The sequence below is a fragment of the Nasonia vitripennis genome, chromosome 2 (genome assembly GCF_009193385.2).
Source record: "Nasonia vitripennis strain AsymCx chromosome 2, Nvit_psr_1.1, whole genome shotgun sequence".
NCBI classification, from domain to species: Eukaryota; Metazoa; Arthropoda; class Insecta; order Hymenoptera; family Pteromalidae; genus Nasonia; species Nasonia vitripennis.
Window position 1 is genome coordinate 695,001 of NC_045758.1, and position 24,445 is coordinate 719,445.

Consider the following 24,445-nt stretch of genomic DNA (forward strand, 5'->3'; position numbering starts at 1 on the left):
ATTTTCGTCGAATTTGCCGAGCTCAGACACTCGCGAAAATCGACGGTCGAGCGTCGGAAAAACAAAGGACGGCCGTCTTGGCTCTCGTCCCTCCTTCTTTACTACCCTGTCTTCCCGCTCATCTGGAGCAAATTAAGGGCTGCCACTGGCGCTTAAAAAAGAGGAAGTCTCCGTGCGCATAGAGCGCCGGGGGAGTAATGCATAATTCGCGGCGACGCGCGACGACGGAGCGCGAGAAATAAATTATGCGGGATCACAAAGAAGAAGCGTCGCGCAGTCGGAAGAACTCATCAGCGCTCTCTCCTTCTCTTTCTCAGTCCGTCTCGGGAGCGAGAAATTTTTTACTCTCGGGAGCCCTTGCCTTCCTCGTTTTTAACCCGAGGACACTGGTAGCACGATTACACCCTCGTTTCTTTCCACTTCGTGCGAGTACCTCCCACTAATACACTTTATATGTACAGCACTCGGAAAAGGTAGGGTCCAACGAGTTTGCAATCATCGACGTCGATACGCGGAAACATCTTCGTCCTCGGTAAGATTTCCCCAAAGTAAACATCCTTCGAGCAGGCGACTTCTGTCCAGCGGCACTTCTCTCCACTCAATTCTCTCGCCAGCTCTCCTCCCTCCCCCAAGAACTTGCTTTTCGCATACGTGTACAGTGTACGGCGTACACGGGGCGCAGGGCCGCGAGCCAAACCCAAGTCCGTCCGGTCTTTTTCCTGCGCTAGCGCCGTTTGAGAAGGAGCCCTCTCCCCGATCTTTTTGCTCGCGTAGAGCCGCTGCACGGTCAGTTCGCGCTGCGAGCTCTGTCTCTTTCTCCGGGCGCTTTGTAAAACTGTTTGATCATGCACGAGCGCCCGGATTCCTCGATGGCATTGCGCAGGCTGCTCCCGGGGAATCGACTGTCCCCTACTGTACACTCCTTTGCAAGAATGAAGTGATATCGCTCAGTCGTAGAGTCGTTTTTCCTTTTTTCTTTTTTTTTTTGCAATCCAGTCGTATTCTCGGCAGTTTGTTTTCGACCAGCGCGACTGAATAATGCAAATTAATCAATTACAGCCTGCAAAAAGCAGCGCGACACTTTTTCGAATAATTATCGGTTCGACCAAATGTTGGCAGATCGAGTTAATCTTTTATCGGGCGACGAAAAAAAAATTAAATTATTGACACACATCGGAGGGAATCGGCGTTGCAAATAACGATACAATAATTGAAAATAAAATAAATCGCCGCTACGCTTGGCCGTTAAATTACCAAAAATTAGCTTATTCTAGCGCAAAAAATCGAGCTCTCTCTCTCTCTTTCTCTCTCTCTCTATCTCTCGACTTATGAATATTCTTAGAATCTCCGGCGCGAATAATGAATAGCGAGAGTACATTTTTCGAAGGTATTAAGCCCCGGCGTGTTCGCTCATGATAATCCCCCCTAATTTGCATAACAATACAAAGTGACTGAAAAAAAAGAAGAAGAAGAAGAAGAAGAAGAAGAAGAAGGGCCGAGGGCAATTCCGGCCGGCGGGTTTTCCGCCCCCTCTTAATTCATAAAAATACTCGACGACCTCCCAGCCCCGCCGCCGGCGAGCAAAAACAGCAGCTTCGACCCTCGTCGATTTCCATCCCGAGGCTCGGAGAGCCGCTTCTTCTCCTTCTTCTTTCGCCCCGGCGTCTGACTCCCCGACACGGCTAATTCGACAGGATTCTAAATAAGCAAGTCATCCTCTCGATTATTTTCACGATTAATTACCCGACTCGGCCAATAATAGCCGAAAAAGACTTGGATTACCACTCGCGGGGCGAAAACACATCTCTCGGCTCAATCATCAATCTTCAATGCGAGAATGAGAAAAAGCGGCTTGCTTTCGACTTAACTTTATTAACTGCCCTGCAAGATTAGACACCCACTGATCATCATTCGCTTGATAAGAGCGTAAAGCAACTCGCGCAGCAGCGGCGCGGCAATGAAGACAACTCTTCCGCGGAAGATGTTAATGAGACCGGAGCGTTGGCATTCCTGGCGGCCTCGCCAAGATTCCCAAAGATTCCTCCGCTTGCTCTCTTCCTTATCCTTCCCCGGCGGAGCGCTACAGTGACGTCACGATCCCACCTCGAGCTAAGCCTTTACTTCAAAATCCCGACAGCGGATTTTCCGCGCGGCCACAGCCAAGTATTTCGACAATTTTATCGGGCAATTTGCGTTATACTCCCCGAGGCGGAAGCTGCGGCTGCGGTCTTCGACTTTGGGCTTGCCGGAAGAGGCATAAATCCAGTCTGCAGCCCCTCGCGCGGATGACGGAACCAGGCGCAGCAGCACACGGGGGCAGAAAAATGGCGCGTTGCGCAACACACTCGACCCCTCGTCTCTCTGGAAATATTAGCGGGGTGGAGCCCTGGATATTACGAGGGGGCGAGGGCGTCGAGATATAATACGCATAACCTAGGAGACGTCACGCTCACGTCAGGAGAGCAGAGCTGCGGGGTTGGACCGGCGCGTGGACCGTCAGCCAATCGCCGCCGAGTCGCTGATGTCCTCCGCCGCATTTTCATAACTCGAGCGCGCGCGGGCTAGCTTCATAACGCGCGAGGGAGGGCCTTTCGGTCCTTCTCCATTTTTTCGAGACGACTTTCACGAAGCGAAGAAAAGTACGTTTTTTACGGAGCCGGCAGTTTTTTACGAGCGCTTGTACGGGCCATTCGGAAGCTTTTATATCTTGAGCAGGAACTTTTAACTTCTGGCCTTTTACAGTCCCGTATAAAACTTGGGAAAAATAACAGCCTTCCCCGGTAGCGCCGTGAAAGCTCGGCCCTCGATGAAGCGAAAGAGCGATCCCTCGCACGCCGCTTATAATTTTCCTCCGCGAATCATCCGTCGCGGCGAGATTGCGGCCGTCAAGTGCAACAGCTCGACAATCGAAAAAGCAGCAGAGGCAGCGGCAAGCAAGAAGAGGGAGAAAGATGTTTGTGGCAAAGTCGTTGCGGCGAGGACGGGCGGCTGTCAGGAGCACGCGGGCCCGTTACTTCTGCTCCGGCAACTTTCCTCGGCTCCTGGCTGGGATGATCTTCCTGTCCGACTGTCTGTTTGCCACGCGAGAGCGGCCTCTAATGCTTTGGCAAACGCGGATTTCATTTTACGGAGCCTGCCTCGCTCTCTGCTGCTTCTCCCCGCTGTTTCTCCGCTTCCTCTTCTGCTGCTCGCTCGCGCCGCCAGCAGCTCGTCTTATTTCGTTAAACGCCGGAATCCGCTCCCGCGCCTCGGAGTTTTCCGCTTTCAATTTTTCTTTTTTTTTCCTCGCCCAGTAGAGTCGCCCGAATATAGTCAGACTCGCAGGTTTTGAGGAGGGGATGAAAATGCGCATAAACGGTAAGTAGGTCAATAATCCGCACGGGGGCGCTCCCTCGCTCGTGATTTGAATAAAAACAAGCCAGCTTCGAAAACTTATATAAAACTACGTCGCACGGGCAAACTTTCCGAATCTCGCCCCCGCGCAGTGCGTCGGCAGACGTAAAGAATCACCGACGATTCATCCCCGACGAGCTGCGCTGGGGTAGGAAAAATCACTGCGTCGTCGTCGACATCGATAAAGCCGAGAGACAGGAAGAAAAAAACGACGACGACGACGACGACGACGCAGGCATCAAAAAGCCGCGCGCCTCGAATGAAAAATACAAGTTTGCCGAGGTGTACGCGTGGCTGCTGGGGGAAAGGGGCCTCCCACGCAACTTCACGCCAGTTTACCCGCTATGCGCGGCATATCAATTTATACGGAGACGGGCCGCGGGAGAAAATCAAATAAAGGAGCGTTTACGCCGCGGGCTTTTGTTTTATATTTATGCCGCTTTTGCGCGGCGCGCAGTCGCCCGCTGATTTATTCGCGACGACGAAGGAGGGCTGTAGGCGGCAGCCACGCGCGTCTACCATATCGTGTACACAAATAGCGGGGGGACGGAAAAAGGCAGGAATCAAACTGCAATTGCCACTTTTATTTCCACTTTTCCACGTGCGGCCCCTGCGTCATTTCCATATAACGCGCACGAGTTCACCCCCGCCGCCGCCGCCGCCGCCTAGCTTCCACCTTTTTCGCTTTTTCAGCGGTTTCCCCCGCTCAATTTTAATTCACATAAAGTAGAAATCGCGCGCGTATACGGGTTATAAGCGGGAGTCCGCGAAAAATAAAAGAGACGCGCGGGCCGCTGCGTTTTTTTCTCCCTCTCGTTTGTTCCGCGGAATTTATGATGCGCGCGGCGCGAGCGAGTCCGCGCGCTCGGCTCGATGAATGGCTAATTAAGCGCGCTAAATTATTCAGCTTTCAATTTTCCCCCGTTCGATTTCCGCTCGCCCTCTGTTTGTTTTGCCGCGCTGCTCCCCCTTTTTCCGCGCAGCAGCACTGTCGATACGTCAAATTACGATGGATATCGGTCGCTCCTGGAACATTCATTTCGTTTGTCGCCCGACCATATCGGCGGGAGAGGGAAACGGCAGACGGCTTTTTTTGTTATTTTTAAATTTTGCCGGGCGTGTTTTATAGATGAGCCTCTGTTAAGGGAGCGTCGCGGCCGCGGCTGACGAGAGACTTCGATAATTCACACGAGCCAAAGCGCCGCGAATTAAATTCGCTCAAAGAATGCAATTTGGAGGGGCTATATTTTTAGAAGGCAAAAATTGAATTTTTTTCTAATTAAACTTTCCGCCGCGCTTTGTGCAGTTGCGTGCACGCGCGGGGATATACGCTTGCAGAAGTTGACTTTTAATTTACCGCGCTCCGGCAAACAAGAATTTTTCATTAAGCTTCGTCAACTCGAAACTTTATATCCGCAAACAACGGAAAGGCGCGCGCGCGCGCGCGCAAGTAGTGCGAGCCGCGCTCGGGTAAGACCCCTGCATCCGAACCAATCAAACAAAATATTCCAGCCATTCGAACAAAAACCATAAACCCGATCCCCGGTAAAGCTGACGGCAGCGCGCGCGGAGCTTTATCCCCCCCCCCCCCCCCTATATACACGCGCGGATATACGATTCGGTGGCGCGCTGCACGATCTCGCTCTAACTTATACCGCGCATCAAAAGATAAAGGCGCTCGCGAGACGACGAATAACTGCCCCTCTTAAATAATAGCGTTTTATACTCCCTCGCGGATGCAGCGCGGCAGCAGAGATCGAGCGAGGCAATCAGCATAAAGAACTTATAAATCTCGGCACTGTCGATACGAGATTCTCCGGCGTGCTCGCGAATATTTCGATATAAATAAATCGGTGTCGGAAGACGAAGGGTCGCGCGGCGCGGGAGAGAGCGAGCGCGATACTACTCCCCCGCGACACTCGACCGCGCAGCGCACCCACACACAGAGCTCGCTCGTATACACATAAGCTGCAGCACAACGCACCTTAATGTCGCATAAATCTCCGACTGGAAAATTACAGCAATGCGAGATAGGGGAGGGGCGGCGGCGGGAGGGAAAGGAGGAGAGAGAGAGAGAGAGAGAGAGAGAGAGAGAGAGCCGGAGCTTCGAGAAATCGGTTTGGAGGGGCGCGTATATATTTCCTCCGCAACCCTCTCTCTCTCCTCTCACTCGGGAGCGGGATTTTCCGGGCGGCAGCAACAGTGGCGGCGCGCGGCAGCTTTCCCCACTTCAGAAGAAAAGCACTTTCATAAATCTGCCAGCAGATATATGTGCGCACAATTTCCGAGATCCGGCCATTAAAGAGCCGCGCGCTAGCTCCCTCTCTTGACGCGCCGCGCGCTCTGCAGCTCGCTTCGTCTCCGTCCATCGGCGAGTTTCTTTATCTATCCATCTTCCCTGCCTCCTCTCCCCGCCGCGCTGCAGCGCCAGCCAGCGCACACAGATTTTCAGCAGCGTTTATTTCGCAAAATCATGAAAGACTCTCAAACGGGAGCAGCAAAGTGGGTAAATTGCCAGCCGCCTCCCCCAGCCGGAATAATAAACGCCCGGCCTCGCCTTTATTCCCGCGCAACCCTCTCCTTCCAGCGGCTCCCGCGGGCGCGAAAACTCGCTAGCGGCAAGCGAGAGATAACGCGCGCGGCCCACGAATCTTCCTCCCTCTCCGACTGTCATTCTCCCCTCGGCCGCTGTAAACAGTTTACTTTGGAACCGAGCCTCGCTACCTGTGTGTATTTTCAGATAGGGCTGACTTATGCCTCCCAGTCGGCGTTTTTAAAAGATTTATCCGCTTTAATACCGAGAAAGTGCGAAACGGGTTGCGAGAGAGCCGGAGATAGAGGAGGCGAAGAATTCAACGATTTCGCCCGAAATAAACGCGCGTCTGGCCGAATTAGCGCGGTAAATACTTCGAGCGACGTGTAATCGAACGCGGCGCCCTCGAAACTCGGAGAATAACGAGCGTTCATCGCGTAAAAAATGAGCGGGCGGTGACTAATGAAGAAGGCAAACAAAGAAGAGAGAAAGAAAGAGAGCAGCGGCGAGGGATAAATAATATGTCCAAGTCAATGGCGAGGAGGGTAATTAATTCGTATAATATGCCGCAGTTAAGCCGGCTATCCGTAACGCCGAGCTGCGCGACTCCACTGCCAAGCCGCCCACCCTCACCCCTCCCTCAAGCGTCGTCCTTGTTCGCCTTTTCAAGCAAGCTTTTAATGCCGCCGCTTTGGCTGAATTATCAGTCTTGATAATACCATTTTCTCCGATTTATACATAGTTCGCTTTCTTCTTTTTTCCTTCCACGTCGTAAAGTACGGCTAATCCCTGTAACTGCCTCGCCGCCTTCTCGGGCGCGGCTATTTTCGGCTGAAAAGTTTTCAGCGGCAAAAATAGCCAATGCCATTAGCGCGGCCAACAAGCGTCCCCGACCAGCATCTTCGGCGGCAGTAACAATCAAATTCCAGCCCGTAGGCGGAGAGAGAGAGAGGGGGGGGGGAGTCTCTAGGCCCGGTCCGGCCGCGGGAAAGAAAAGTTTTCGCGATGCGGAAGGAAGGAGGTCCTCCGTCTCCCGAGGTGAAACAAAGAGGAAGCCAAGAGAATGAGGGTCGAGATGAAAGAGAAAAAGTCGCGATGGTCAGCGCGCCTATATACCTATACAGTCTGCGGCAGCCTGCACAGCCCAGACAAAGGGGACTCGCGTGCGTGCGCCAACGCTTCGTCTTCGCCGAGGGGGCGAGAAGAGAGAAAGTTTTCAAAGTCGTCGGCTTCGGTCGCCGCACCAACTGCGAAATTTAATGAAATTTCGCTCTGCGACAGTGAAATACGTTGCTCGCGTTTTTTTCCTTCGGAGGAGCGAGAGAGGAAAAATTCCGAGTTGTTGATTCGCCGAAGAGGAAAGCGAAAGTGCACAAAGGCAGTCTCCCCCAGTGCAAAGATGCGGGTATCATACAGCCAGTGAATATTCGACCATAAAGCGAGAGAGGACACGCCGAATACACCGCCCATACACAGAGCGGCGACACAGAGGGGAGAGGTTGATTCCGTATAATGCTGGATTTGGCCCTCGATCAAGATATGTCTCGCTCGTGCGCCCGGAGCGACTAATCCGCATCGCGAGCGGGAATTATTGCAGGTTGCGCGCTGGAGAGAGCGAGCGAGAGCGATAAAGCCAAGTTTGCCGCATGCTCATAGCCGAGGATGTTGAGAGATTTTCTTTATGGCGGTGATTTGTTTTTACGGGGACGCGGCTTTGGTGGCTCTTCGTTTCGTTTACGCTGCTCGTGTGGATGAATTCGATAGAGCGCATAATTGTTGTCGAACTCGGCAGTCCCGCGTAGCGGAAAAGAAGCCTCGTCGGTACACATCTGCACCTGTTTCACTGGCCCGCTTCCCTTTCCTCGCGGAGACGCACAACGCACCTCTCGCCCCACGCTGCAGACAAGATAAGGAGAGGGCGCGAGCGGGAGATGTACAGCTCTCGCGGCTGCCCCCACCCGGTCGCGCACCTCCTTCTCCGGCCCGCGGCGCATCTAAGGGGTAGGTACAGAGGAGCCCCCCTCGCTGAGGCGCAGAGAGGGAGCGGGCCGCAGCTCCGCCCGTCATATTCCGGCTGCGCCAATCGCCGCGGCTGCCTTTATTAGATCCATAAATCCATCATATCCATCTCGGCGCCGGCCACGCCACCATTGGTCCGGCGCATTGCGGCGGTTAACACCTTCGTGCTTTTATTTTTCCTGCAGCGAGGCCACTCTTCTCGAGGAGCCCGGACGATGTTAATATTGCAGTTCTTCCGCCGCCCCGAGAGGGAGACGCATGTACAGCGCGGAAGGGCTGGCCCTGCCGCGGGCAGAGAAGGGATTGCCGTTTTGAAATTCAAAAGCACTCGATCTTCCGATTTGCCCCCAATGAATAACGAGAGTTATTGTCGAAGCGACTTGTGCGATGAAACTCAATAGAGATATACGTCCACGAGGAGTAACGGTTCTGAAAAAAGAGGCTCTCGATAAAACCGAGGAATACCACAAGCCCCCAGCAGAGAAAGAGAATCATCTCGAAGCGCGCACACATCGGGCAGCCTCTCTTCAGTCTCTCGCGGCGGCAATAACGAAGGGGTAGAAGCTGGATGCGCGCGCACTTTAAAGCGCTCGCTCTCGCCCTCTTCTTTCCTCGGCGCGCCGCGAGCCTCGTCTTAAGCGAGGGGTGTCTCGCAGACCACTGTCCACTGTCCACTCACGTCTGCCCCTCTTCCTCGCGCTCCCTCCCCATGCTCCCCGAAGCGCGAGCCAACCTCCCGGAAGCTGCGCTGCCCGCGCGAGAGAGGAAGGATTGTGCGCTCGCTTTGTTGTTGCCTTGGCGTCATTTTGCTCGGGGATTAGGAATGAACGATGACAGCAGCAGCATCCGAACCTGCAGTGACGTCTAATAACGCAGCGGAAAATGGTCCTGCAGTCGCGACAAGCATCTGATATATGTATACGCGCATCGGGCGAAGAAAAAAGATAGCTCGCCGGATAAAAGCCTGACTTACGGGGGTGTTTCGCGCCGCGCAGATCGGAGAGGCGAGATATTGCGAGAGATGAAGGCAGGGCGCGCGGGGCGGAACTGGAGAAAGAGAGAGAGAGAGAAGGATGTATGTGTGCGTATGGGCACATATACGTATAACTGCACGAAGACCAGTCGTCCGGCTCCTTCTGCCGGACTCGCGCGCGCGCGAGCGAGCCGGGATCAATATCCTCCGATACCATATACTCGCCGGCTGGCTGTGCACGCGCGCCCGAGAACCCATTTCCACCGCCAATAAAACGTAGCGTCGGCGGCGGCGGCGGCGGCGGCTGTGTGTATTGCGCGCGATTCTTTTTCTCTCCCTTCTATATCTGCCATTGGCTGTAAAATGCCGCGGCTCGAATTTTATCGCCCGCACCCTCGGAGCGGGAAACGCGCGTTCGCCTGCGGATATGCGCGTAAAAAGAGTTGACGAGGCCCGTACGTGAGCTGCAATTTTTATCATGACTCCTTGTCCGCGCACTGAATTCATTTCGAACGACGCCGATAGCTTCGCTGCCCGATGACAAAGATCTTACGTCTGCGCCCGCGACGGAAAAAAAGGAAGCGCATAAAAGGAGGCGACGGAGGGCGAGAAGGGAGATTTACGAGCGAGGCGCAGAAAAAAGGGAAGAACTCGGAAAAACCCATCAGCGCGGCGAACAAAAATGGCGCGAGATATCTCGCCCTGGAGAACGTCAACCCTCCGCCGCTTCTTCCGCGCCCCTCGTCATCGCGAGCGCGAGCGCGGCGCCGTCGCCTATGAATATGGCACATGCATAAGGGCCGCGCCGGGAAGGGGGAAGCTTCCCTCCTGCAGCGGGACAGAGCCCCCCTAGGCGATTGGTCCTTCCGATCGGCCAATCATAAAGCCAGCCCCCCGCATAACCAACCGCTCTATGGATATGATATTATCATAACGCGCGGGGTTTATTATTGGTCGAGGGCTCGCAGCTGCCGTCGCCGCGAGCCTTCTCTCCTCTCGGCTCTCGGCTCTCGGCTCTCGGCTCTCTCGGCGGTCCACCCCCACCGCGCCTCACCCCTCGCTCTCTCGCGCACCCCTCCACCCCCCGGAATTATGAGGATCAATACGCGCGCCAGCGTCGAGAGAGAAGGCCAAGCGGCGGGCGCAGCAGTCTCGCTGCGCCCACTCCACAGGATACACGTACACGCGCGCACTGCTTTTATCGCTCCTCCGTCGCTCTGCAGCCCCTTTCTCCGAGGCGCGCCTGTGGATCTGAGCTCACGTGTGCAACGGACATTCTTTATGGGCCTTTTACGCTTCTGCTCTTTCGCTTGTTTTTACGAGCCGAAGCGATCGGGAATTTTTCGACTCGGATTCTTCGAGATTGATTTCCGCGGCAAAGTCACAATCGATACACGCCGGTGCACCGCAACCGCCAACTTGAGCGAACGCCTGAGAGAGCCGCGGCCGTCCTCTCCCTTTGAATCGCCCACCCTCGCGCGCTTATCTCTTCATCTCTCTCCCCCCACCCCCTCCCTGCGCGCTCCGATATTTATCCGTGCGTCCGCGTCTCCCCCCCCCCCCTCTGCCCTCCGCCGCTCGCCGCAAACTACACGTACTCACACGGGCGCGCGCGTTTCACTTTGTATAACCTGCTCCGGCGACCGCAACCTCAAAACCATTGCTGCTGCACGGACACATGCGCCCTGTGTCGCTCCGTCTGAATATCTGTTGGACTGTTTCGCGACAGACCTTGACGAGCAACTTCTAAAGCCTCGTACAGCTCCTATCCAATTTAATGCGGAGGGAGGAAAAATAAAAGTAAACAACGCCCAATAAAAATGAAGCCCGAAACTTTTATCTCGGGATAAAAAATTGCGAAGCAGTTTTCAATGGAGGGTGCCAGAAGGGATCCCCCGACCAGTCAGCCAGCGACAGCGGCGGTGTCGCCTCCGTAAGGAAGTGTTTTACGTTCCCGCGCTGACCGTCGCGACCCTCCCTCCCTCCTCTCCCATACACGGTCAACTCTCCCTCGTCCCATCTTCAGTCTAGCGCGCGTATACTCACGGCGAGGGAAGGGAGAAAATCGCGGAGGAGCCGGCCGGCCGGCCGGCGGCGGGGACGCGAGGAGATAAAGCTCGGCGGGGAAAGGGCTGCTCGCAAAAACGACGAAAAGGGAGTAAATTTTTTATCGGTAAAAACTCCATTAGAGAAAGAGCGCGCTCGCGCGGCCCGCTGTTTGTTATTGGTCATCCTCGGCTAAAACGGAAAAGAGGGATCCTTCCCGGCTGCTTCTGCCGCTCCTCTGTGCCCAGAGCCCGGCGGCCCATTGATCTCGGAGACAGACTCGCTCACACTCCAGCCGCTCTTTCCACTCTCGTACTCTCATACTCCGCGTGTGTACTCGCTCTTTCTACTCCGCTCGGCCTTTATCCCCATTTCTCCTTGCGCCCTATACGTCTATCTTTTCTCGCCTCCGGACGAGTGCGTGAGCTCGCGCGCGCTTCTCTTCGCGCCGAGGTTGATGCTCTTTTTTCGGATTTTGCGTATCTTTTGGCCTTTGAATATTAAACCGCCAAATATCGCTCGACGCATCTCGGCAAATAAATCAATTACGCAGCAACACACGCTGCTGCCCGAAGCCCGAAGCCGATCCCTCGACTCACTTAAAAACTCCCCTCTCTCTCTCTCTCTCTCTCGCCTATACTCCTCAAGTCCCGCTGCCCCCTCGCTTCTTCTTTTCCCTCTCGTTTTTTGTCCATCGCGTCGGTTCTATACTCTTGTTTTCTATTTTCCGTTTTTGCTGGATACGATTTAAGTGAAATATTTATTTGCTCGACTTAATGCTTCGCGCTTTTCGTGTGCTCTATAGCCAGCAAAATTAAAAGTCAACTCTTTTACCGACCGCTCAAGAAAAAAGAGCGCCGCAAAAACCAGCCAATATTTTTACAAGCCACGCGCCATCCTCTTTCATCGCTCTCATTGCGAAACGAAAGCACACGAGTGCACAGCAAAGAGAGGACACGCACGGAAAAACGAAAGATAGCACTCTCACACACACACACACACACACACAAGCGGGTTCAGGCAAGCAAAAGGGAGAAAGATGGACAACGCGTATAAGCGCTGCCACTTCCTGCCTCGCATATTTATTTTATACGCCACGCTCGCGCCTCTCTTTCACGAGCGAAGCGGAAAACGAGAACCAAGCAACTAACCAACCCCTTTTCATCTGGCTGGGAGCCTTTATCGCGAATGCTGCCAGCCATCGCGCGAAAAAATACATCGAGGGCCTCATATTTCTCTGGCTCGCTTTTATTTAGCGCGAGATTTACATCCTCGCCGCCAGCTTGAAAATGGAAGACTGCATGTTTCATGCCGGAGCCTCGTTTGTCGAGCATTTATGTTCATGCACGGCTGTGCTACATCTCGCCAGTCTGCTTTCGACGCATTTTATTATCGTTGCGGGCTCGTGTTTTCGCTTGGGGGAGATGCCGCTGCCTCTGTTGCCCCTTATGCCTCTTCCCAAGCTCGTATATTTTTCCTATTCTCTTCGTTTCGCGGGAGCTTCCTCGGTGCTTAATACATTATGAGTCCATAAAATGAACTTGAATTGTTCAGTGCCCCGGGATAGCGCTATCGAGTTTTCACGATCTTGTTTTTCCAAGGTAAAGAATTCGTCTATCCCATTATATATATATATTGAAGAAAATAATAAAAAAAAATTATACTCAAAAGTACTGACCCATTGTGGACTTCCAGAGGATAAGCGATGGCTTTGGTTCGGCGTTTTTTTGTCCTCGCGCGTGTTTGCAACTGAACTGTCAGCACTGCGGTATGAATCTAGGCCTGAAATAACAAAATGAAATTAGAATACAAAGTAATATTGAGAATAATAAAATAATAATATGTTTCAAAATTCATAAACATCGATCGCCTGAGTTGAGCTTGACTCGTACTACTTGTCAGACCTTGTGCGTCTCAACTTTGAAGGAAAAAGTGAAAATAAACGACTTTTCAACTTGAGAAGAATAAAGTCTAAAGGCATTCCGGGATACAACCTTCGATAAACGCAATCTCGCGCGGAGCGACAATAATGGTCAAAATGAGAAATACAAAAGCTAGCGCCATTTATCGAGAAAGAGGCGAGCGAGCCAGGAAAGCGAGGGACCCGAGAGAGGTGGAGAGACGACGGCCGACTTTATCACGGCCATTCTCCGGGACAAACGCGGGCGCATTTCAGAACTGTCTCGCTCGGATCTCTCGAGGTGAATCTATGGAAGCGACAGGAGGGGTATTAATCCAAAATAAAAACGAGCGCGCCTGCCTGCACCTTCCATCCCTCCTACCTATACAGCAACCAAACCACCCTCCGAAAGCTCGGCGAGCGTATAGAGGGGCGCGAGAGTTCGTCCAGCCTGGAAGACGGCGACGACGAAGCGAGTGGACCGACGGCCGGGCGGAAAAGACAATGGAGGAATGAGACTCTCCCGCCACCGCCGTCGGTGCGGAAAAGCGAGACAACGACCAAATACGCTGCATTCCATCGAACCGAGCGCGCTGCTGCTTTTTTGCCGGATCTTTTATTTGGAGTTTGCGTTTTGCAGACGAGCCAGGTTGCTGCTACCGCTCTTGTTTCTTTTGACAGGGTGATTCCATTTGTGACTCGCCGTTTTCGAATTCGCAGAGCTGGAATTGAGAGCATTGTTTGGTTTTTCCGGGCTATACACCTAAAAGAAAACCCATGGATGGAAAAATTTGCTCGATGCATACGCATATAAAGCTCTCTGGGAATGCCTCATGAACAAGCCAAGGCTGTGCCGTCGACGCGGAGAACAAAAACGTCGGAGAAAGGAAAAAGACGAGAGTACAAGAGTATATAGCGTAAAGGAAGGAAGGGGGCAGCTGCAGAAGCGCGCACCGTATATAACGTCCAGCTATAGAGAGAAGCGTGGACTCGGATGTACAGCACAGCAGTGGAAAAAGGGCGGCCTGAGAGGGGGTTGCGGGGGGTGGTGGGAAGGAAGAAGAAGGGTGCTAGAGATCGGAGAAGAGAAAATGGCTCGACGGTCGGCGAAATAGCCTCGACTGGACACGCGGGCGCGCAGCGAGCGAGAGAGAGAGAGAGAGAGAGAGAGAGAGAGAGAGAGAGAGAGAGAGAGAGAAAGAGAGCCGAAGCGAACTGGACTACCTACCTACTTTTATATCGCTCGGGAAATAATGGGATTCCCATCATGAAGTGGATTTCCCCCGGGAGCGCTGGACATCGATGCACACGCGCGTCAAGAGATATATCTCTCCCTCCTATCTCGCTTTTGCTACAGCGCGGAAACTATACCGAGGCTGTCCGAGGCCGCTGCACATCCTCGTCCCTCTTTGTCTATCTCGCTCTCTGCGGATCCTCGCGCTTCCCCCAAATTCACCTGTCCGGCCGAGCTGAGCCTGAGAGCTGGAGAGTCAGGCTGTCAGACTCGTTTTCGCGCGTAGTATCAACCGCCGATTATCCTGTCGCGCTCGTCGAGTAGTTAACCCGAAACGCCATGGGCCCTGCTCCGCCACCGCCGCAGCTGCTGTGCTTCGCTCGCACCCTCTCTTCTCTCTTTCTCCACGCTTCTCTATTTCTCTCCTGGCTCGCATTGGCTGTATTTCTGCAGTTCGGACGAGTATCGTTTCTGCGACAGGGAGATTTTCTTTATTTTTCAAATGAACTGAATTTTTTTAAAGCTATTTTCATAGACGATTCTTTGGATATTTACCAATCAATTATAATTAGGAATATTCTGATAAATTCAATTTGACACGTAGATATCGATTAAAGTAGACGTTATGCCAAAAAACTATTATTATTCTTATAAATAAAAATACAAACAGCTGCACTAACTTTCAGGCTATAATTGCTGGATCAACTTTCCAGGTTAAAGCAGTATTGATAATAACATTAATAACCTGATTTCAATTAAAAACGTACTATTCAAACTATACGGAATATACAAATCATGCATGTATTCAAAAGTAACTGCCGATTAATCATTTCCACTTAGAATGTTTAACAAGAAAGTGTTGACCTCTCACCTCTTGGTTCCTCATTTCAGAAAGCCTCAGTCAATTTCAGGACCCAAATCTCGACTATCAATAACATCACAGGTTCGAGCACAGCCAATAAAAAATTGTATATCCTAAAAAAGAGAACCATTAAGAATTAGTAACGGAACAGGGACTTAGAATATGCTTCGTAGTAACAAATTTTGAATAAATCAACAAAAAGTCATTGAGCGTCACCAGAAATTCAATTATTGCATCAGAGGAGTATTATTGTCACCATTTTAATCCTACCGAATTCAGACCAACTATATTCTTTTAGATATAAATAAATATCAGATTTCAAAAAAAGTGGAAATCTTTAAAGTCAATCATCAAAAATAGGTATCGAACTTGTTTGCATCAAAAACTTACCCTTCCTTGGAAGACTCAGGCCACTGTCTTTATTGCAAAAGAAATAAAGACAAAAAGCCTTCTCATGAACCCTATCGCAGTCCGCAGACGCTATCGGTTACGGTTATAAGTATACGTTAAAAAGAATTGGCTTTGTCTCTCTTGGACGCACTCTCGCCATTTTCTTGTTTGGCTCATTTCAGCAAGATATCGAAACAATTTTTGAGGAAAAAGCTTCAAGGATTTTAATCAAGATACGAACAATAGTCTCACGACAATAACTGACATTAAATCGGCATAATTGCAACGAAAACTGTACCTGATACCTCTGAAATCCTCCCGACGATCTTCCTCCTTCGCGGTGGCCTAACGAACTTTGCGAAAAGTTCTTGGCGTAACCGTCACCTCCGCCGAAATCAAATTGACAACTGAACCATATTTTTATACTCTAGCCATAACATAACGCGAGTTGCGACTATTTTGTTGAACAAATTACAGAATCGAAAATATTTTCACGAATGCGGCTCTACGGAACGAGAGAGAAGAGAAAACTTTACTTTTGAGATCTTCTACCGGAAGTTCGGAACCAACAGGATCAAACGAGAACTGCAGCTCGCTCTCCCGCTCACTGCTCGGCGCTCAACGGTTTTTTAGACTGTTTCGTTCGATGGTAAGGCAGGCCGAGTGAGTCGATAAAGCAGATTCTTGCTGTGCGGCTCCAAATCCGAATCGCGACTCGCGGCGAGTGAGTCGTGAGTTAGCCGACATGCGACGCTTAGTGAGACAAAGTCGAAGCTTCGTGTAGAGGAAAGGAAGTCCGTGCGGTAGGCCGGTAGACACATTTTCTTTTAACACTCCTAAAGCCATAACCTCAGATTCCTATGGCCATTTATTATTTATCCAAAAATGAAAAATAAATAATTAAATCAAGTTTTGTTCATATAATATAAATCGTTGAAAGAAAAAGTGCTTCATATATGAGGTCAAACTGATTCGATTGCCAGTAAATCAACGTTTGCATTTATTCATAGCAGGTATTTAGTGTGTGATAAAAAGCCACTGTTTTATAAGTGCATGCCAGCACTGTAAAAATACTTTGTTCAATGTTTTAGGAAAATGACAACGCTTTTAAAAGTGTGTAATGGATTGCAACCACTTAAAGGATTTCTTCAGCCAACGTAAGAATCATTATGCTGTGTCGAGTATTTTTGATGACTCTCTTTTGTTAAAAAATTAAGCTGCAATATTGCTTTCTGCTTACAGATTAGAAACTTTTACTCTGCCAAACCGAGGAAAAAAGTTATTGAATCCATATCCCAGGAAAAGGTTTCCACCCTGGTTTGTGAAACAAACTCGAGTGGTCTGTAAAGATGTATATAACAACTTTATGTGTTGCTTATTATTAAAACTAACTAAAATTTTTTTCGTAATAGCAACATGAAGAAGACTTGACCAAAGAAAACAAGGAATTCATACAAACTGTCATAAGAGATAAGTATCCACTGCCGGACATTGGATTTGGAAGTGCCTCGCCATTGAAATTAGAGACAATTGAACCAGTAACTGAATGGAAACCACATTACCAACGCGTTGGTGTCCTTGCCAGAAAAATTGGTATTGTGCCTATGTGGATGAAAGATGGTAAAAAAGTTCTGACAACAATGTTTCAAGTAAGCTACAAGACTCAACAGTCAAGTGATGTAGATATTCAAAATTATTAGAACATTTTTGATAGAGTGATATTTTAGGTTGCTGATAATCATGTAATTAAATACATACCTCCAGAAGAATACAAGCCCATGATAACACAAAAGAAGAATCCTTTACCAAGGAATACTGGGTGCCTCTTAGTTGGAGCTGATAGTTGTGATCCTCAACTTGTATGTATTAAATTTAGTCTATTTCAAAAAATTACGAACTGAATTTTTTTATTTTGTTAACTCAATTGTTCTATGCACAGTTCACTAAAGAATACTGTGGATTATTTAATGAAGCTGGGGTAATGCCAAAACGTTTATTGGCCAGATTTCATGTATCACCTGAAGGAGCATTGCAACCTGGCACCCCTCTTTTTGCAACTCATTACAAAATTGGTCAATACATTGACATAAGAGGAAAAACGTAAATATTTCATTCTATGATTTGAACTGTTTGATTTTTTTGCAAAAATAAGAATGATTCTTTTACTGGCGAAAATAAAATGTATTATATTTTTACAGAATAGACAGAGGATTCCAAGGTGTAATGAAAAGGTGGGGATTCCATGGTATGCCTGCTAGTCACGGTGTCACAAAAACTCACAGAAGGCCAGGAAACATAGGTTCAGGAGGAAAAAAAGCTCGTGTAATGCCAGGAACAAAACTGCCTGGTCACATGGGAAATAGATACCGCATAGTGAAAGCACAAAGAGTAACTTATGTTCTTTTTACTATACTAGAGTGCTTATGTGCTAAAAACATGTATTAGTTAACATGGAACTACCTTTTTGTTTTCAGATTGTTCGAATTAACACAAGATATAATGTTATTTGGGTTCTTGGACAAGCATCAGCAGGCGAAACAAATAGTTTAGTGCAATTTTACGACACAATTGTACCATTAAAAACTTGTAAAGCTTTGAATTCGCCACCACATTTCCCGACATATATTCCAACGAATGAAGATGAAGTATTACCTGAGGAACTGTTTGTAGATGATTTGCATAACTTTAACGACCCCACAATCATGTATGAAGTAGAAGAATAAATTCGCGTAGTTTATATTGTCCAAGTTCTTTAATAAAGTTTCGTTACAAAATTTTAGCAGAATGCTTCATTACCTTTATATCTGGAAGAAAATGAAGCAAATAAAAGAGTAGGCATAAATTTGATTCGTCAATGTATTTGAAGAAAAAATATACATTGTTAATTTCAGATAGAATAAGAAACTTGATCGTTACAGCCACGGTATCTAATGTACGCTACATTCTTGTTGCTGCTCTTTTTTTCTTACAGAACGCTCGTAGTTATTAAACACGCTAATAAAGTAAGAGTAATCACTCAATCTTCTCAGAAACCGACGCTATTATAAATTTAACATGCCTAAAATATACACGATTGGGTTATAAATGTAACATTGTGAACCAAGACTTAAAGGCCCGTACAAGACTTAAAGATTAATGTTTTATCATAAAACAAATACTTGATACGTCCTTTCTATCATAACAAAATTTAATAATCACGCGTGTTCTGTTTAACCAACAATGATCAACTTTCTCGTTAAAAAAACGGAAAAAATAATTTACGCAACGCCGTTTCTAACTGATCAGCATCTTAATTAGACTTGTTTGACGATGTAAACATTACAAATGATAAATCAAATATCGTAAAAAGAATGAAGAACAAAAGAACACAGTCGATTTGAGTCGTCGTTGACTTATTCCTCGGGTCTTCTCGCTCGCACAGATCGTCGAAAGTCGAACAGCCCCCATTTTTTTAGTCTCAATAACAGCCCATCACAAAGGCCAGTTCGTTTTGCGTTTTGCATGTCTTTGGGCCCATTGTTTTAATAAAATTTCTTGGTTCAGTGCCAGCGCATCATATATCACGTTTAGCTGCGCGTCGACCGGAGCAATAAGGAGAGGTGGAAAAGGGATAGGTCGAGGGAAAGCAGAACGGCTCCAGGCTGGAGTTTGTCGGGGGACGGCACAATCGGGTGGGGAACGTAAAGGATCACTCAGAATTTGAAACCTTCACTTGGCATATTTGTCGACGGATCAAATTCGAAGGCTTCTTCTACAACTGGCGGTACTAAGTTTACATCGTCAACCTGAAATTTAATAAACAAAATAATTTAGAAATTGTCAACTCTAAATCTTGATACACTGTTTGTATTATAAAATGTGAACTCACCTCATCTGAAAAGTATTGCTCGATGATATCGTAAGCTAATTTATAAATATCTACGTTTTCGTGACCCTGCAATGCTTCGATTTTGTCTAAGCCACCACATTCTTCAATCATGTTGGCCAAGACTTCAACTTGTGGTCCAGCTAACTTGAGCATATTATGAATTCCGTCCAGTACAACTTGGACAACCTGAGAGTCTTTGCACGACAGTAAATCGCAGAAAGGCGAGACAACTCCTTCCTCGATTAGTCGTGCAACCTGTTCTTTATTACCACTTATCGTTAAATTACTAATCGCCCACGCGGCTTCTTTTTGAGTTTGGAATTCTCCCTGGAATATTACGACGTAATTAGTATTTAACCCAACATTGAACCAACATGTTTACAGTTGATTACTGCTGTACCTACCTTAGATAAATTACGAATAATAAGAGGTAATAACTTTGCGTCAATAACTGCTTGAACTTGTTGCTGGTTACCAGCTGTAACGTTTGACAGGAACCAAACCGCCTCTTTGCAGATTTTCTCTTTTGGATGCGTCAGTAAGTTAGGGAAGTGAGACAGGGCATCACAGTTCAGTACAGTTTGCGTCTGCTCATCGGTACCAGTCACAATATTACCTACGGCTCTGAGGGCTGCCGTTTGAACTTTGACTTCTTTGTGTGACAAGAGTGGGATCAAACGCGGAACGACGCCGCTGTCAATGACCATTTGGATTTGCTCATTTCCACCGTCCGTCAGATAGCTTAATGCCCATACTGTGTCAACAAGGATCTGCGAGAAAATAAATCTATATTTAGACAAGATGAACTTTGCCATCAAATTTTTTTCAATCTGTACTTAAGTTCTCCACTTACATTAATATCCATGTGATGAATAAGAACATTGAGTGCAGGTAAGATTTCCTGGATCGTTTGTACTGGTGGGGGTGGATCTTTGTTCCTACATAAGTTAACGATTACCCACGTTACATTGCGCAAAAACGTAAGAGGTATATCTGGTTTGATAAACGTCAATAATGGCGGTACAACTCCAAGTTGTATCACGTAGTCTCTCAATGCTGGTCCATCACCAATAATGTTACCTGTTGAAAAGAGTGATATTAAGTTTTAGTTTAAAATTCTTAAAATAATGGTATTTTACAAAGCTTAAATATAAGGTGTGAAGAAGCTTACCTAATGCCCAAACTGCTTGTTCACAAACGTTCTGTTGACTTGAAAGCAACAAATGGAGGAACAGTGGAACAGCACCAGCTTGAACTACTGCATTTGTTTGAGCAGATGTCCCACTTGCAATGTTCGTTAGTGCCCATGCAGCTTCAAACTGTAGAGAAGGGCTGCAAACAAAAATTTCTTTAATATGCTTTCATAGATTTTGCTGATGGATTGATATATGAAATTAATTAAAACCAGCTTACTTATCGTGTTGCTCTAAACATCCTACTAAAATCGGTAGGATGCCACTAGCTATGAGAGGATCGATTGGTGGATTGCGATCAGAGGACAACAGCTTTCGCGCAGACTGCACAGCTTGTAACTGCTCTACTGGATCAGTACTGGCAGCTTTCAACACTAATTCCTGCAAATTGGTCTTTGCCAATTGCTTGTCAATGTCATCCTCATCTAGAAAAAGCAAGTAGGATTAATTAGTCAATATGTACACAGAAGAAAAAGTAATTTTTTACCAAGTATTTTTAAATAAAGCTAACCAGTAGAGTCTGTTACTGGAACATTCCTCTTTTTCTGAAGAGTCTCTTCTCTTTTATTTTTTCTTAACTCCACTGTCACTTCGTTTCGCCTCCTTCTCATTTCCTAAAAAAATTAAAAATAATCTGATGTAGAATACTAATAGAAAACCTTTTCAATGTTGCACCATGTGTTGCAATCAAAGCAGGGTATTTTTAATAAAGATGAAAAAGAATCAAAAGATTACTCATAGAATATACATGTTCTTTTTTAGTGTTGCAGAGAGCATCACTAAATAGCTGCATGAAAAAAATAAAAGTGCTTAAGGAGAGTATCAATGATTCATCAATATAATTTTGGGGACTTATTATCACTTATTGACGGATGACAAGTGACTTCATCAGCGACTAATCTATCGGATTGACTGTGAGCAACATCTATTCTATAGAAAATAGAATTGATTTTTGACAATTCCTGACGTAAGTCACTCATAGCTAGTCGATAGCCCAGTAAAAATAAGTCCTTGTATATTAGCAGATAAATGTTTGATATAGAGTGGAATATGATGCTCAAAAATATAAATTATAACTAAAGTATATATATATATATAGTATATTAAATGTCTTACACATATGGTTGAAGGTTCATGAATAAAGATACGTTTTGAATCAAGCTAACCTTTTCTAAGACTGTACATCTTTAACCCCTTGGGTGTGGGAGCAAAATTAGCTACGTGGGCTGAAAATGAGTAGAAAATACTGTTCAATGGACTTTCATGGCATATATGCATATCCACATTTCAAGCTCACTTGCTCATGACGATACGCGCCATCCACACGCAAGGAGTTAAAACACTCAACCATAATTCATAATCCACTCAACCCTAAACTCAACTCAAAATTCTTAGTGCATCATCACAATTTAGCTTTTCTTATCGACAGAGGGCCAAGAGAAATTAAACACGCATAGATAAACATAATCTCAGTATAAACCAGTGAGTCACAAACAAATCAAGTTTGCCACGATTCATAGCAGAATCACTCCATTTGAAAAAATCAGTCGCATCCATCAACAGGCTCATCCTCATCATATATGTATACCAGACCTACAACAATTTCAAGCCATCCAGACCACTGCCACCAGCACCATCATCATCATCATCATCAACAACATCATCAACAACATCAACATCAACATCATCATCATTATCATCATCATCATCAAGTGTACTGCAAGAAATATACATGATCCATATAAACATGAATAAAATGGGAAAAGTAGTCCAGCCGAGGGCACTTCATTCATCAGGCAAAGTGCAGAGAGAACCCGGATCTCTGGTACGTTGTACACAAACGTGGTGAGCAGACATGGGCACATCATCTCCAGGCCAAGCGGCGGAAGATGCGTGCGGTAACGAGCATCCGTGATAAAATTCTCTCTGCCCCTTCCCCTCGCAGTCTCTCTCGCTTTCGCTCACGATGCGACTTCCACCTGCTCTCGCGCTCTCTCTCTCTCTCTCTCTCTCTCTCTCTCTCTCTTGCTCATATATACACTTATAGCGCACACGTTCTCCGATCGCTCTCTCTTTCGTTTGCTCGCTCGCTCGCTCTCCTTGCGTCCCGCTGCTCGGCATTTGCACGCCTTGGAAACCGTCGTCGATGCGAGAGCGCCCGTCGCGCCCCTTCGCCAACGGCCAACAGGCGCTGCCTGTACAGAGAGAACATGCGGGAGCGAAGGAGAGAGAGAGAGCGAGAGAGAGAGAGAGAACGAAAGACAGAAAGATGGAAAAGGAGATCCGCACACAAGCGCATACGAACAGTCAAAAAAGGCCAAAGATATGTCGAGAGGCAACATCACAATCATTATCCTTATACAATATTCAGTCCAAGAGAAATATGTGCGAAAGATGGGCATACTTACATCCTGGTCCTTGCCTTTGTTCTTGAAGACCATCATGCGATTCTTGTTGACCATCTCGGGTGCCATTTTCGTGATGGGCTCCATCGCGATGCCGGCTATGGAAATTCTAACGAGTGCGATCCTCCGAGAAATATACCACGAGCCTCTCGTCCTCTTCGGTCAACCGAGTCGCTACTGGTGGTGGTGCTGCTGCTGTTGCGACTCAATCGCTCGGGTTGATCGATAAGCCGGCGTGCACACTCCGTCTCTCTAGAGTTCAGGTCCAGCGCAAATTCGCCGGAAAGCGTCTTGTCTCGGTTCGTCGTTTAAGTATTTCGAATCGCCCTTTTACTTGGCCAGCTGCATTCCGACTCCGACGTCGTGTGCCAGAGCGGGCGATGTTGTAGTGTAGCCTTAGCCTCGCTTTTATCTATCTCCGTCTTGCTTGCTCTTGCTCCCTCTCCCTCTCTCTTCTCTCCTTCGCCTCCCGAGCTGCGTCGTTCGCGCGTGTGTATGTCCGTGTGCGAGCGTGCGTCTCTCCGTACGTATATTTGCGGTGCTAGGCCCTGGGCTTGCTCGATATGCACCAAGTATGCTCGGGCATAAAAAGCAAAATAACTCGTGTTTCCTGCGCACTGGCCTCGGCTACTCCGGAGTCCGGACTAGAGCACGCGGCGGTGGAACAGCGAAAATGTGCTGCGACGAGATTGCACGGCGTGACTCGCTCTCGACAGTCGGATGTGCGCACGACTCCACAGGCGCGCGCGCAGCAGCACTTGTTCTTTCGCAGTTTGCAGCAGCAGCGCAAATAATATGACGAGAGGAAAACTAGTCCAGAAGAGAGAAGAGACAAGCTGCAACTGGCACTATTCGACCGAGACTGATGCTGCAGGCTGCTGCCGCTGCTGCCGCTGCTGCTGCTCTACGACGCATATGGCCCTGATCGCAGAATATACGAACGACATGAAGGCACGACGTTGCCGTTGCCGCACCACGTACATGAGCACACAGCTGCGCGAATTTCTTCGGAGCAAATGAGCAGCTCGCCGCTCGCGGCCGTAAACGGTGGGAGTCGGTAATACACCGACAGCAGCGCGATCTCGATCTGGACGCTTATTGCAATATCGGGATGGCTGAGGCAGGCGACTGCTTTATACTTTTCCGCCGCTTTATGTCTGCTAGAGAAAACATGCTCAGAATTCCGTCTGAGCGTGTTTATAACGATCTTTACTGATTACTCTGAAAATTTGAATAAACGCCAGTGCTCGCTGCGCCATCTAAAAGTAACTGCAACTTGACTATACGCGCTTAGTTATAGGATATATATGTATATACTGACTAACGTTGTCGCTATGATTGCGCGATAACGGAAAACTTGTGGAGAGCATTGTGGAGCAGTCACGTGTATTCGGTAACACCTGATGCTATTTTCTCGACAAACTCGAAGGCCTTTATTGAAATCGCGTATAGAATCGCGCTCCGAAAAATCTTCTGGAATGCTCGATTTTCTTGCAACACCGCAACCGCTTTTAATGCCTTATATTTATAGTTGCGAATTTTGCCGTTTGAATGGCGCTAATCAGCAGCAACGACTGTTTCTCAAAACTTGCCGTCCTCTGCCGATTGGCGCATGGAATGCGCGTGGGT

General features: G+C 48.1%; 3 protein-coding genes across 13 annotated transcripts in view; 1 reads left to right on the top strand and 2 right to left on the bottom strand.

Annotated features, from left to right (window-relative positions):
• The window catches only part of LOC100116895, a 110,568-nt gene extending 94,600 nt beyond the window's left edge, over nt 1-15,968 (bottom strand). For 2 of the 9 annotated variants that reach the window (XM_031923673.1, XM_031923672.1), the window contains exons 1-4: nt 15,649-15,893; nt 14,970-15,073; nt 14,097-14,569; nt 12,643-12,746 (exon numbers count right to left, since the gene is read on the bottom strand). In XM_031923673.1, coding sequence (XP_031779533.1) covers nt 12,643-12,746; nt 14,097-14,133 — 141 coding nt within the window. In that variant the 5' untranslated portion in view covers nt 14,134-14,569; nt 14,970-15,073; nt 15,649-15,893. The other 7 variants (XR_004226714.2, XR_004344644.1, XR_004344643.1 and 4 more) reach the window with 7 other exon arrangements.
• A 52-nt stretch (nt 15,969-16,020) lies between these two features.
• LOC100116302 (39S ribosomal protein L3, mitochondrial) lies at nt 16,021-18,129 on the top strand. The gene is made up of 8 exons (XM_016982339.2): nt 16,021-16,363; nt 16,442-16,507; nt 16,593-16,689; nt 16,763-16,999; nt 17,078-17,209; nt 17,290-17,450; nt 17,549-17,738; nt 17,825-18,129. The coding sequence occupies exons 2-8, from the start codon at nt 16,446-16,448 to the stop codon at nt 18,071-18,073; spliced, it is 1,128 nt and encodes a 375-aa protein (XP_016837828.1). The 5' UTR covers nt 16,021-16,363; nt 16,442-16,445; the 3' UTR covers nt 18,074-18,129.
• A 59-nt stretch (nt 18,130-18,188) lies between these two features.
• On the bottom strand, nt 18,189-24,042 carry LOC100116770 (importin subunit alpha-3). 3 transcript variants are annotated; one of them, XM_031923664.2, is made up of 9 exons: nt 22,820-23,680; nt 21,578-21,637; nt 20,923-21,025; nt 20,632-20,836; nt 20,390-20,550; nt 20,072-20,298; nt 19,623-19,988; nt 19,219-19,545; nt 18,189-19,135 (listed from the first exon to the last, which is right to left on the bottom strand). In XM_031923664.2, exons 3-9 carry the CDS (start codon nt 21,020-21,022, stop codon nt 19,043-19,045), a joined length of 1,479 nt encoding a protein of 492 aa, XP_031779524.1. In that variant the 5' UTR covers nt 21,023-21,025; nt 21,578-21,637; nt 22,820-23,680; the 3' UTR covers nt 18,189-19,042. The 3 variants fall into 3 exon arrangements, with proteins under 3 accessions (XP_031779524.1, XP_032453276.1, XP_031779523.1); XM_032597385.1 differs by lacking the exon at nt 22,820-23,680 and adding an exon at nt 21,709-21,877; XM_031923663.2 differs by lacking the exon at nt 21,578-21,637 and having other exon boundaries at nt 22,820-24,042.
• Nucleotides 24,043-24,445: the final 403 nt, after the last annotated feature.

Excerpts from the sequence above, each read along its gene's own strand:
- LOC100116302 (XM_016982339.2), top strand. The coding sequence starts at position 16,446 with ATGACAACGCTTTTAAAAGTGTGTAATGGATTGCAACCACTTAAAGGA. Across the intron at positions 17,210-17,289 it reads ATAGTTGTGATCCTCAACTT|TTCACTAAAGAATACTGTGG; the intron begins GTATGTATTAAA and ends TTCTATGCACAG. Across the intron at positions 17,451-17,548 it reads ATTGACATAAGAGGAAAAAC|AATAGACAGAGGATTCCAAG; the intron begins GTAAATATTTCA and ends ATATTTTTACAG.
- LOC100116770 (XM_031923663.2), bottom strand. The coding sequence starts at position 22,903 with ATGGAGCCCATCACGAAAATGGCACCCGAGATGGTCAACAAGAATCGC. Across the intron at positions 20,551-20,631 it reads TGTTTAGAGCAACACGATAA|CCCTTCTCTACAGTTTGAAG; the intron begins GTAAGCTGGTTT and ends TTTTGTTTGCAG. Across the intron at positions 19,136-19,218 it reads AGCAATACTTTTCAGATGAG|GTTGACGATGTAAACTTAGT; the intron begins GTGAGTTCACAT and ends ATTAAATTTCAG.